We start from the raw sequence: 12,648 nt of genomic DNA on the forward strand, positions 1-12,648 counted from the left end.
AGGCCTTGGTAGGGCATGAGCTGCTTTGACAAGTAAAAGCTTTCTTAAGTGGAGCATTCAGAGTGTCAGTATATGGACTCAAAAGCACCTATCTTGCATGGGTCATTTGTTTTCAGGAGTGGAGTTTGACAGTCATTTGAATTAGGGTCTGGGCTGAAATCCAGATCCAGATAAAAGTATTTCCAATATTGAAGAATGTTTGCATTCCAGGTTTTGACATTTTTTTCAGCATAAACAATGCCTTGTGTGAAAGCTCATATATGGGGTGAATTGGTTTTGAAATGGTTTTAATTTGACATTGTCTCTAGGTCACCAAGAAGGGCATGTAAACTCAATTAATGTTGCTAACTGAAGAATTAATGACCATGCCAGTAAAAAGCAGAAAGGATCCTTACAGAGAGGAAAAAAAAAAATAAAACTCCCTTTAAGTTAATGTGGGGCAAATTTAAATTTCTTTTACCCAAAGAGACTGTGTTTACAGTAAAAAAGATCTCCACCGCAGCATTTTGGGAGATCTGAGTTTTGCTTCTCTGGAGCACTACCATACCAGCAGAAAATCATATTTCAAAGAGCAATACCTGCCTGCAGGCGACTGGGGGCTGAGAGCCTCAGGACTGCCCAATCTGGAGCATCAGGCTCACAAGCACAAACAAGCCCTTTTATACAAACAGGTGTTTCAGCCCTCCTTTGTGGAGGGCTCATCATTTGTGTAAATGAACACAGTCACGTGAGTTCAGCTTGACCAGGCCCAAAGCGTGCATGGCCTTTTGCAAAAACCAGGCCCCTGCTCCCCAAAGGGGATGATGAGATTTACACAATGATGCTCCAGACCTTTCAAGACTTCACTTAAGAACATCTGAACAGTGTGTACTCGCTTTTACCATCCTTAGCCACAGATCTGATTGGTGACATCTGGTGTCTAGAATTCACAGGGGATTTAAGCAGTGTTGCAACAAAGGGCCAATCTATCAAGCTGTGCTGCTTTTACAAGTTTTGTTCAACAGGCGTTCATCAAAGAATTATTATTTTTTTTAATCCCCTGCTACACAAACAGTTCTGGTGCCATTCAAAGTGCCACGGATGGCACGTCCCAAAGACATGGTGTGACATGCCATGTCTTTCCCCAGGGGCCTGCAGCTGGCCAGGCTCATGCACAGCACTTCGTGGAAGGTGGGTCACCCTGAGCTCTGCTCGGGCTCTCAGCTGCACCTTCACACCGTGCCTTCCCCTGCTGCCAGCTGTCTCGTCCTCATCTTTAGGTGAATTTATATTTTAAGGCACAAGAACTGCAATTTTTCCCCCAAACCATAGGCCGAGCACCACAGTCAGATGATCCTGGCGAGGAGATATTGCTGTCAGCTCCGCTGCCTTCCCACTTACGCATCTTCACTTGCAGAGCCCCACAGCTCTGGGCAGCCACGCCGACCCCGTTGTCCGCCGTGCAGCAATACACCCCATCGTCGCTGTCCTCCACGCTGAGGATGGTCAGGAGCTGCCCGTTCCTCTGTATGCTGTACCGGGTGTCGAACAGCCTGCAGGGCACAGCATGGGTGGTTGGAGAGGGCACTGCACCTGTGTCCACAGACCGGTGGCACCACAAAGTTGTACCTCCCATTTACAGACAAATAAAAATAATTTGCAGACAAATAAAGACAAATAAAAGCACTGAGAACATCAAGACGGGGCTTAATAATTGGTTTGGTCCTCGCTCGGCCATGCAGCTCCTGATGGACACCAGCATGGTGTCGATGCTGCCTCCAGCAGATGTCTGGGAAAGCAAGGAGGGCTCACTCTCTGGCACCCTATCTGGCACAAGTAACCTTAATCCAGGTGGGTCCTGTTTTAGGTACAATCACCCAGTGCAAGGAAGGACTGCCTGTGCAGGAAATGGCTCTGGCTGAAGCTTTTTAAAGAAACTTTCTTCAGAATTTTTGTTTTCCGTGAAAGGTATGATTTTCTGGCAATATTTTGATTGTTTGTGAAAAAGAAAAGACAGCAACCAAAACCCAAGCATTTTTATCTCTGTCTATTTTGTGTCTGGGAGCATTTTTGCTTATTTGTTTGAAACTATAGAAGTGTTGTTGTTATGGGGGAAAAAAAAAAAGAGAGAGAGAGAGAGAAAGAAAGAAATGTACTGAAGAAAATAATCCATCTAAAGATTAGAAGATGTAAGGATAGCTATAATTTAATGACAGCAGGATTTAACCTGGGGACTTCTGAGAAGTCCAGAAAAGCCTTGAAGTCTGATCAGCAAAGGTACGGGATTTTGCAGAGAAATCTACAGATCAAAGACAAATGCTAAATGAGAGTATGCTGTGTGTGCATGTGCATGTTAGAGAGAGAGAGAGAGAGAAGCACAGATGGTGAGAAAGCAGAGGACTGCTCTCTGATTTTCGTTGCAAAACTGGAAAAATACAGTAAAACCTTAGAGGAAGAAAATCTGCATAATATTTCATAAGTTCCTCCATGTTTGACTTTCACACCATCACTGTTTTTTGGAAGGACTTTCATGCAATTCACTCCAACAAGTAGTAGCAAAATCACTAGAGGACTGTCTCCCAAGCTGTCACAAATAAAATACCTGAAGCCTAAGGATGTCCCCTTTCATCTTTCACTGCTGAAAAACATAAACACCAGCTACTGCATAGTCTGCGTGTGCCACTCGCCGTGTTACAGGCTGAGGTCAGCCCAGGACACACCAGGCTACTTGCACAAGTTTTGACACCAAAAGGAACATGTAAAGGAGCTTCCAGAAAAATAGTGCTGACAATAGCCTCTGTCCTGGCACTACTCCCGTTGAAGCCGAATGTTTACACACTGCATTGTTTTGAAGGTTAGCTGAGCTGTCTGTTCGGGGTGCTTGGACCTTGGCAACAGAAGAAAATTTCATAAGTAAAATAACTATCAGTTATTTATTGCTTGCTGTAGTTGGCCCCTTTGAAGTCTGACAGATACACACACATAAATATATTTATACTTTTTTCCAGAAAAAAAAAAAAAAAAGTCCACTGATCTGATCTTTTTCTATTGTGAAATACTTTCATCCACATTTTTGGAAAATAACAAAGATAGATATTGCCTTGTCTTTGGCCCAAGCTTGTGTATTCACTAGCACCAACTATTAATGCCAGCACTGATTTGGGAAAGTGATGTAGTTGTTGCTATTCATGTTGCTTCAGAATGGTGTCTCAAATGTGGGAAAGCAATGAAGCAGCTGGGCTCTCCAGGAGAGCTTTTTGATTGGTATTTTGCTATTCAGTCATTGTGTCTCAGAGAAAATGGGATGGATTTAGAAAGGTGTGTTGGGCTTCTGGAAGTGCAGACTGGGGCAAAAATTAACATTTTTTCATATGATCCTACAACAGAAGAGTGAAATTTTAAAGGTCATGGGGTTAAAAAGGCCTGTCATCCCCATGGTCCTGCATGAATGGCTTCCTCTGCCAGTTTGGATTTTCAGGCATGGTGTCATGAATGGAAAAGGAATTTGGAGGAATGTGACCTAATGTGGAAATAACATCTGTGGAAACTTGGACCTCCACCCTACATCAAAAGTGTTAGGAACAGGGCTTTGATGAGGTTCTGTTGCAGGCAATAAATCAGATTTCTGAAGGCAATACATGCAGAAATCTTTTTTTTTTTTTTTTTTTTTTTCTTTTTTTTCTTTTCCTATTCTAAAATGGGCTTCCTAGCAGCAAAACTTCTTCCTGCTGATGGCTTGTTTGGAGTCTCCTGAACTGTGCTGAAGGGTGCTCTTGGTCTGCAACCCCAACAGAGGGAACCATACTGAAGGTGACTATCTGCATTACATGGAGATCAGCCTTGGAGAACAGAACTGCGTTATGGAGAGATCAGTCTGTAATTTTCCATTACAGAGACAGTCACTAACAGCAGTCAAGAAGAAGAAACTGATGTGAAGCCATCTGGCAAATATGAATTGGTTTCAGAGTTGGAAGACTGGGTGCAGTTTGCTTTGCTTGAGCCTGTCTTCATCAACGGGGCTACAGCAATGGTAGCAACTTCCATAACATGTTTCCAAGGCTGCCTTTTTCAGAGGCACTTCAATGCCTGGACATTAACATCTGGCAGTTCACAACACAGAGATGCAGAAGCAAAGAATGGCATGATACAACCCCTTCTGTGCAGTTTCCAAGCGCACTGCAGACACTCAGGCAGCAAGTCTGGCAACGATGCTCCGTTTAAATATTATACGGCATCCTTTGTAAAGGAGCAAACTGAGGAACAGAGAGAGAATTGCACCATGAGCAGCTGAAGAACAAATTCCTTGCATTACTCACAGCAGAAACCAACTGTCTCCAACTCAAAGTGTGAAGCTGCAAAGGACAGATACTTCAAACATAACCAGAGCTGAGATTCAGAGAAAATTCAAGGCCACATAATACTGTTATCGACACAGATACACTGAAAACAAGCCCACGTGGCCAAGAAAATGGCTTTTCACATTCACTTTAAGAAAGCACATAGCACAGCAAGAGCTCGGGCTCCCTGCCCTGAGTACTGACAGCAGATTTCTCATTCTGTTATTGCCAACCACATGCCTGAGCAGTCCCCAGAGTGCTCTTATCACTCCTTAAGAAACACAGATTCACTAATAATTACAGACCTCTTCCCCCACCGCAGACCCACCTCCAGATGCCACCTTTGTCATGAAAAAAAGCACCACATGTTTCGGAAGGAGACCCTGGAGCAGGCCAGGCGGCCCCCTACCTGATGGGAATGCTGTTGCGTGTCCATGTGATCTCTGGCTCTGGGTACGACTCCACCACGCACACGAACTTGGCGACGTCCTCCACCAGCGCGTCCACAGTTTCCAGGGGAGTGCTGATAAAGGGGGCTGCACAAAGGAAAAGGAAACATGAAAACCTCCCACTGACCCCAGAGGGAGGTGGCCAAGGCAGAGGTGTCCCTGCAGGTCACCAGATGGCTCCTTGCTTCATGCAGCCTTTACATGCTTGCTGTAACTGAGGTCCCCCTGCCTTTGCTACCTGCAGTCTGCTGTCATTGACCACATGCTTTGCATTTTCCCCTCTGCTTTCTCCACAGGGTACAAGACACCCTGGTATACAAGATGGGAGTTTTTCCAAAACCAGACTCCTAAAGGCCCATCAGTTCTTCCAGATATATGGCATGACTACTGCACACCCTGTCTTTTTCTCACCTTTTCTAACCAAGTAGCACCAGGGTTAAAAGTGCAATAGCTGTGTCTGACACTTATTATCGCAGACCTGTCATCATGCATTATTTGAATGTATCTTTAGAAACATTTTCCATCACCCTGGTAAAAGTCTCCAAGCAGGACTGCAAAGGATCAAAGGGTATGCCTAGTGAATCACTCTCCCTGCTCATGGTATGCATTGCAGCCTTTGCATCCCAAGACACATGAATGACTTCTAATGTATGGCTGCAAGGGACATGCATCCAATATTTGTTGGGCTGAATTTCATTGACAGCTGTGCTGACATGAACTAGTTTCATACCATGTCCCTGAAACACCACCTTGCAAATGCTCAGCGGATGCAAGAATCTTCCTGTTCCTTTCTTCCTGTAGCAGTATCTGGCATACAGTCTGTTTTTTCACAGGAAAATCCTTCCGATACTGTATCTGCTGACTGTCCTCAGTAAAACAAGATTTAGGTACAGGAAAAAAAAAATACCGAATTTAACCTTCCTCTTTAAAAAAATGGTTAAATAAAAGGAATTCCAGTATAAGTGAATGATAATAATAGAAAGCATTTCCCTTAATTCTTTTTTAATTATCATGGGGGTAAAATTAGATTGTCATTGGTGTTCATTTGGAATGAAGCTAGGGCAAAAAATTATGGACTTCCAGTAACGGGTTTATGCAAAAGTCCTGACACTTTTGAACTGTCATCAGAACAAACATGTCTCAATAATCATTTCTAGATTATATGACTTCAGATTGCAAAGCGGGTAATTGCTGTACTTATACAGAAAAATCTTAAAGCTACAGTTAACGTAGCACTAATGATTATACTATCTAAATGTTAATTAAAACACATCTCTGTCAGATTCACTATTTGAGATCACTGTCTCAAATTGTAACAGGCTGCAATTTATTGGGTCATTTTAGGTCACACTAGATAGAAGTAGTATCTATATGTCATCCCGGATGAATCCCACTCTAGCAAAACCAAGTGGAAAATTTTCAGAAAGCCTAAATTTTCCTGTAATTGGCAGCTGTTTTAGGAGAATAACTTGCACCGATGGTTATCCTGTCTACTTCAAAGGAGATGTTGTTATTTCATGACAGACTTTATGAGGTTTTGGTGGAATTAAGCCTGACTGAAATGGAGTTTTATGATCTAATTTTATATTGCATGTTTTTATTGCTGTTGTCCACATGCCTTGATCTTAGGAATGATGCTTTTTTAACCCTGAGAAATGTAAATTCTTACATTAACTAAAATTCAAAGCAACCAGTTTTATAATTGCATTGTCACAATGAGAACGGCCACTTGAATAAAAAAGTTAGATTTGCACTGTTCACAATCCTTTATCACCTGTAGTAAAAAACAGAAAAGGAACATTGTTTTACACCTACCACCCTAAACTCTACGGCCTCGAAGAATGACCGTGATAACAACAGCAGTGTGCAATCTTCTCATTTCATCTTTTTCATTTCCTATCCTAAAATTAAAATGTGGGGCCAGCAGGGAAGGCGAAGGCAGTACTCCTTTCACTTTGTGCGATGGGAGTGGGACAGAAACCCAAAAGTCGTGTGGCGTGGTGTATCTTCAGGGCGTAGGGAGCGGTGGAGCGCACCGCCATTTTGTCAACCTGCAGCAAGGGAGCCCCAAAATGGCCGAGGTGCTGCCTCCTTACAGGAGGCATCAGAAAAGCTCAGGTACTGGCGTCGCTCTCAGTCTTCTCAGGAGAGCAGTCAAAACTTACGACGCCTTTACGACCAGATTTTAATGCAGGGAAATAAAACCAAAACAGTACAATATATATTTATCGGTATATAGAAGTGGCCCCTGACCTTTCCGTGTGCGTGCGTTGGGGCTCTCTGACATTTTTAGGTAGCCATGTGGGATTAGATAACACCGAAAATCAATTAAGCTATACATCTGCAAAGCCGCTCTGGTGCCATTTTTCTGGATGTCAGCTGTAGTTACCCAAGATAGCAAAATGAACCAAAGGGCAGTCACGGGGCCTGTGGGGAAGCCAAATCCCACACCGCCCCCCACCCACCAGAAGCCACCAGGTTATTTGGTTTGGTGTCTGAATTCACACTTTTAAAACAAGAGACGCCGAGGCAACAAAGCCTCCCCTGCAGCATCACAGGCTCCTCTGGCCTACAACCATGCTCAGGGGTGCTTCCAGCAGGGCCTCTGTGGGGTACCCCTGGGCTGCACTCGCACACGCAGCCTCTCTCCAGGGACGTGGCAATGCAGCTGCCTGTGATGTTTTAGGAACAGATGCCTATCTCCTCACTGCACTGTGCCGCCAGGGTGGGAAGCAATCACCTCCCTCTTTGGTTTTCTTGTCCCTCCGGTCCCACGCTATCACCACTTGGAACAACGGCGGGGTACGCCAACGTATGTTACTGCCTTGGAAAGAAGCTGACATATTGATTTCAAAAGCTTTTATTAAAAGGAAATATTTTTTTTCTTCCCATTTTTAGGCCAACCTGATTTCCAGCTTTGTTGTTTGTATTTATGTTTTCTCATCCGTACACCTGGATGAGAGCAGCAATGTGGGCCTACCTGGTGACTACCAATATCCTCCTTCAGGTAGGGTTTTTTTGCCTTTTTTTACTGAAGCTGCGCATTTTCTGGCATGCTGAGAATGTCTCCTGACAGTGTGCAATCAATCCCTTTGTCCACAGCGTTACCAGATGGCAAATCCAGAAAAACAGTGTCCCCCTTTGTACCTCAGGGACTTTTCTGAGCGTATTATTTTTCAGTTCATGCATTGGCTAAAGGTATGTGTGTGCATGTCTGTGCAGGAGAGAAACTAGGTGTAGTAACACCCTGCTGCATGCAACAGACAAGTTGCTTATTTGTATTTATACGTACGCCCTATACAGACCTTAAAGCGTCATCTTCAAGCTGTGTACCCCACAGGCAGACATAGGCAGGCAGGACAGCACCAGCCCTGGTCTCAGCAGCACTGCATCCCCCCAGCAGTGGAAACCTGTGAGCCCACACAGGACACATCCATCCCACCCGCGCTGAACCCAAAGCTCTCCACTGCCCAATGCAATAGGTCTCGCTGCTATTCCTCAGCAATCAGTGAGAGACATGAATTTTTCTCCCTGCTATCCAAAAAGCATCAAAGTGACCACCAGACAGAGACAAAACCAGTACATTTTTGCCCATTTGGGGGAACACTACCCACCCCACCGTTGACAGAGATGCCTTCCCCTTTGCAAAACCTCCCTCAGCAGGAGCAGAGCAGGGTGTAAACCCTCCCAGCAAACCTTTCTGAAGTGTCTCGGCCAGGCTGAGGGCTGCCAGGGTGAGGACGTGCCCAAGGGGCACCACCAGCAGGTCTTTCATCCTTGGTCCGGAGAGTGTCTGGCGCTGTCAGGCCAGGCAAGTGGAGCTCCCCAGCTGCATTTCAGATGGCAGTGTGCGAGCTGTGCTCCCCCGCTAATGACGGAGCCGAGTCTGTGACTCTAAGTATAATCAGGAATTCTCTGTCCCGGCAGTGGTGATGGACATGGCCAGCTGGTGCGTATCCACTTCGGGCAGCGTGGAAATGTGGGGCTCGTGAAACAAGAGAAAGCAAATCCCTTCTGAATTCCTTCTAAGCAAACAGTGAGGAGTACAATGGGCGAGCACATTTCCAGGGCCATACATGACCCCAGCGCTGTAAAATTAGCAGGCTTTTCATTCAGCACCAAGTAAACGCTGTGGCTGAAAAATTGCTTGCCACAGGGTCTTCCTTCGGCTTTGCCCCCTCTTTCTCACTTTTTCCTCCTCTCTCTCACACTGTCTTATTATAACCCTTTCATGATTTGCTGCAATATATACCACCTGTTGCCCTGCTGATGGCATTTCTTTTCTTAACAAATATCTTCACTGCAGCGGGAGCGGTTGGCATTGGGGAGCTGTAAGAGCCCTCCTTTGCCAAGGCAGTTGTCCCCATTTGGGAGCTGCTGCAGAGCACTGGGGAAGCAGATCCTTGTTCTGAAACAGACTAAAACAAGGGAATAGCCACAGAAGGAGTGGCATTTGTACCCTGAGAGGAAAGGAGTATTCCACTTCAACATCAGCAGCTTCCCAGGGGATTTGGGCACAGGCAGAGGCAATGCTGGAAGAAAATACACAAGTTGGCTACTGGTGTTGTTAATCCGTCAGAAATACCTTTGCATCCATCTCTGTTTTAAGTGAAAGACTGAGAGTCAGAGCTTATTTTCTAGGAGGGTTTAAAGGAGCATTAGTCTTGAGGAGATCTCACTGACTCAGTCTTGCCTGTTCCCATCCCATATGCATCATATGGTCTTTTTAAAAAATGTCTTTTGTGGTCCATCTTTTTACTCTGTAAATATTTATATGAGCAGCATTTGCAATCAGTCTTATCCATGTAGAAAGGCTGATGTGGGGGCAACATCTGCATCAGGAGAAGAAAAAAAAGATGAATAATTAGCTAGGGAGAATCTAATTGATGATGATGCCCTGGGAACATGACTCCAGATACTTTTCATCATGTTATCAGCAGAGCGGATGTGAGCTTGGCTCTGCAAAGCACTAAAAGGCCTCATCTGAGGAAAGGGAATGTGCAGTCATATCACAGTAAAAGGTGCCCTGAGATCTGTGGAATTTCCTTTACTTGATGAACCCCTCTGTTTCAGCCACCTACTAGCAGTCATTTCTGCAAAGAGCATGCACAGCTCAGAGGTGTCCCCTGTGAGGAGCAAATGAGTAAGGCTGGCAAGAGCTAAAGGTGCGCGAATCCCAGCAGTTCGATATTACATGATAATGGCAACATTAACTCAAGGGCATGCAGTGGCTGATTAAGAACAAGGATCCCCAGACAAGTGCACCTCTGAGCTTGAATAAAAGCAGAACCATACGTTCATATGTTACAGGTCTTCCAGAAAATCTGGAGCTAGCAACAACAACAAAGCAAAACAACAAGACAACAATGAAACAACAACAATCCTACCCAGAAAACAGAGGAATCCTGACTTATGGCTGAACTTAAAAACATTTCTTTCACTTTCTTTAAGTTCAGTCACATCCAATTCATCTGCTCTGTAGAAATGCAATTTTTTATTTATATTTTTTTTCTTACATGGCAAAGTTTTCTCCATAGAGGGAATTGACCAAGGACCTCTACATCACCGATTCCTGCTGGGCTGTGTTGCAAGAACTTTGAAACTGCACCGTCCTGCACAAGTCCAAGAATTAGTCTTTGACTTTTGCTGGCTAATTACAGCATTTAGAAATGACATTGGCAGCGGTGGCTGTTACATATTGATACAAATTGCTTCTAACCTCTCATTTCCTCTGTTTTTTATTTTTTTTATAAAGGACTCCAGAGAGCTGAGCTGCTCTAAGCTGAAAGGGTTTGCATTTACACTGTAAATGTGAGCAGAGAGGATACACTTGTGCAGGGTGGAGTTATTTTCTTCTCCAGCTGCACGAGCTGGATGGCTGGTGGATAATACATGCTGCAAGCTGTTTTTCATCCGGGTCCATCAAGGAAAGAAGTTTCTTCTTTCCATGCAAGGGGAGATGAGACTGAATAGAGTGAAATCAGGGGAACTGAAACACTGGGGACACCAAACTTCCTTAGCATCCAAGAAAATTTTCAGGCTTAGCTTATCAAAGTAAAATGTTCTTTAAATTTTTACTCAGAGTAGTTATTAGTGTGATGTTTTATTTTGCTTTGCATTGTTTGTGTGGTGTTTTTTTTTTTTTTTTTTTTTTTTCCCCTAACAAAGCTGAGATACACTCAGTATACAGCTAATTGTTGTTGTTGTCTTCAGTCATGCTGGTAAGCTTCTGCTGAGATGAGGTTCTGCACAGCCCCTAATGAAAAGCAGTCCCTGGTTTGCAGATACTGCAGTCCAAGCCTTATTCCCACAAAGACCCATCAGCTGAGCTCTCTGCACTGCAGAGGACTCCACAGGAAGTCCACACATGAAGTTCAGAACACAAAGACCAGGTGTGTTGTAATATTCATTCATCTAGTTGTAATATTCATTCATCTTTTTCTGCCTCTGCAAGTTGTTTTTAACAAACACAGTCAGCACTAAGCCAGTTTATCATGTCTGCATTTTGATGCGAAGTCAAATGGCCTTACTTTTCTTTGTCTCATTTTTATGAAAAAGATAAAATAAAATAAAATAAAATAAAATAAAATAAAATAAAATAAAATAAAATAAAATAAAATAAAATAAAATAAAATAAAATAAAATAAAATAAAATAAAATAAAATAGTAACTCTTATATGGTCTGATATGTAAGTAATGAGCAGTACTATGCAGAGGAAAACACCTGAAAGCAGATGTTCTCCTTCGGTTGAGATTGAGACAGCAGTTATGTAACAGGTTCCTTCCTAACACAAATAACTGAATAAGGAATATATAACATAACTGTGTATGGAAGCAAGCTCCCACACTGCGGATTCTGTTTTTCCCTCTGCTGCCCTGGCAGTTCATTGATTAAAAGCTGCTGCTGTGACCAGCAGAGCAAACTACCACTGTACGTCACCATGAGGAAAGCCAGAGCCATGGTCTCACTGGAAAACCAGAGAATAAAAGAACAGAGGCTGACATGGGCAATGCTACCTACAATGGAAATGGAAAACGACGGCTAGGAGGCACTGAGTGGCTTGGGGAGAAGTCTGACACAGGTGATTTTTCTGTGCTGTGGAGGTGTTCATCGTAGAGCTGAGCAAAATTCCCAGTTTTTTGAAGACACTGCAGTTTAAGTTGGGTTTACAGGCGGGGTGGTGCCTGGTACACTGAAGGGTGTACTTCTGCCACGTGTAGCACCGCAGCCTGCAAGTAAGCTACTCAGGTCAGTTTTCCACCCCTGCACCAATTTGTTTTCCTCTGAATTGTCCAAATGAATGACTTTCCTTCAAAGTTCTTTAAGAAACACAGCCCCATCCTAGCTTCTCACGTTTCAGTTGCAGGATTTCAGGAGCATTTGACTTGGCCTCTGCTCTCAGACATCTGGACCATCCTCTGATCATCCTAATATTTCCACACTTACTGAGTTCTGATGCCTGAATCTAATATATTCTTCCTTTCTTCTCTTGAAATGTTGGAGAATTGGGAAATCTAAAATTTGAATTAATTTCTTGCAATAGCTGTGCTTAATTTTTTATTTACTTTTTTTTTTTTTTGGAATTTTTCAGCTCAGAGGATCTGCTGGTACTGACAAAGGCCAATCTAATCTGTTCTCACATCTTGCAGAGGGGCAAAATTATGTAGCTTAATGCAGTGTAATTGCTGCACTGAAATAGTGTAAATATTGTTATGAAAGGGTAAGACATGTTGTGATGCAGCTAGCTAACTATGCACCAGTACATATGGCATGGAGAGTGAGGAAATTCTTCCCTGCAATTGCAATTTGTCGTCACGGGTGGTGCACAGAGTGAAACAATGTCATTTTGGATTGATTATAATGAACGTAGGATTATTCCATC

The 12,648-nt window shown here is 43.6% G+C and overlaps 1 protein-coding gene across 1 annotated transcript in view; it reads right to left on the bottom strand.

The window, feature by feature from the left end:
* The window catches only part of MUSK (muscle associated receptor tyrosine kinase), a 48,789-nt gene extending 40,192 nt beyond the window's left edge, over nucleotides 1–8,597 (bottom strand). The window contains exons 1-3 of the mRNA XM_084503936.1: nucleotides 8,462–8,597; nucleotides 4,726–4,852; nucleotides 1,381–1,532 (exon numbers count right to left, since the gene is read on the bottom strand). Of these exons, the coding sequence (XP_084360062.1) occupies nucleotides 1,381–1,532; nucleotides 4,726–4,852; nucleotides 8,462–8,540 (358 nt within the window). The 5' untranslated portion in view covers nucleotides 8,541–8,597. The remainder of the gene's footprint in view (nucleotides 1–1,380; nucleotides 1,533–4,725; nucleotides 4,853–8,461) is intronic.
* Between the last annotated feature and the right edge of the window lie 4,051 nt (nucleotides 8,598–12,648).

Source organism: Aythya ferina, assembly GCF_964211825.1.
Source record: "Aythya ferina genome assembly, chromosome: Z".
Lineage (NCBI taxonomy): Eukaryota > Metazoa > Chordata > Aves > Anseriformes > Anatidae > Aythya > Aythya ferina.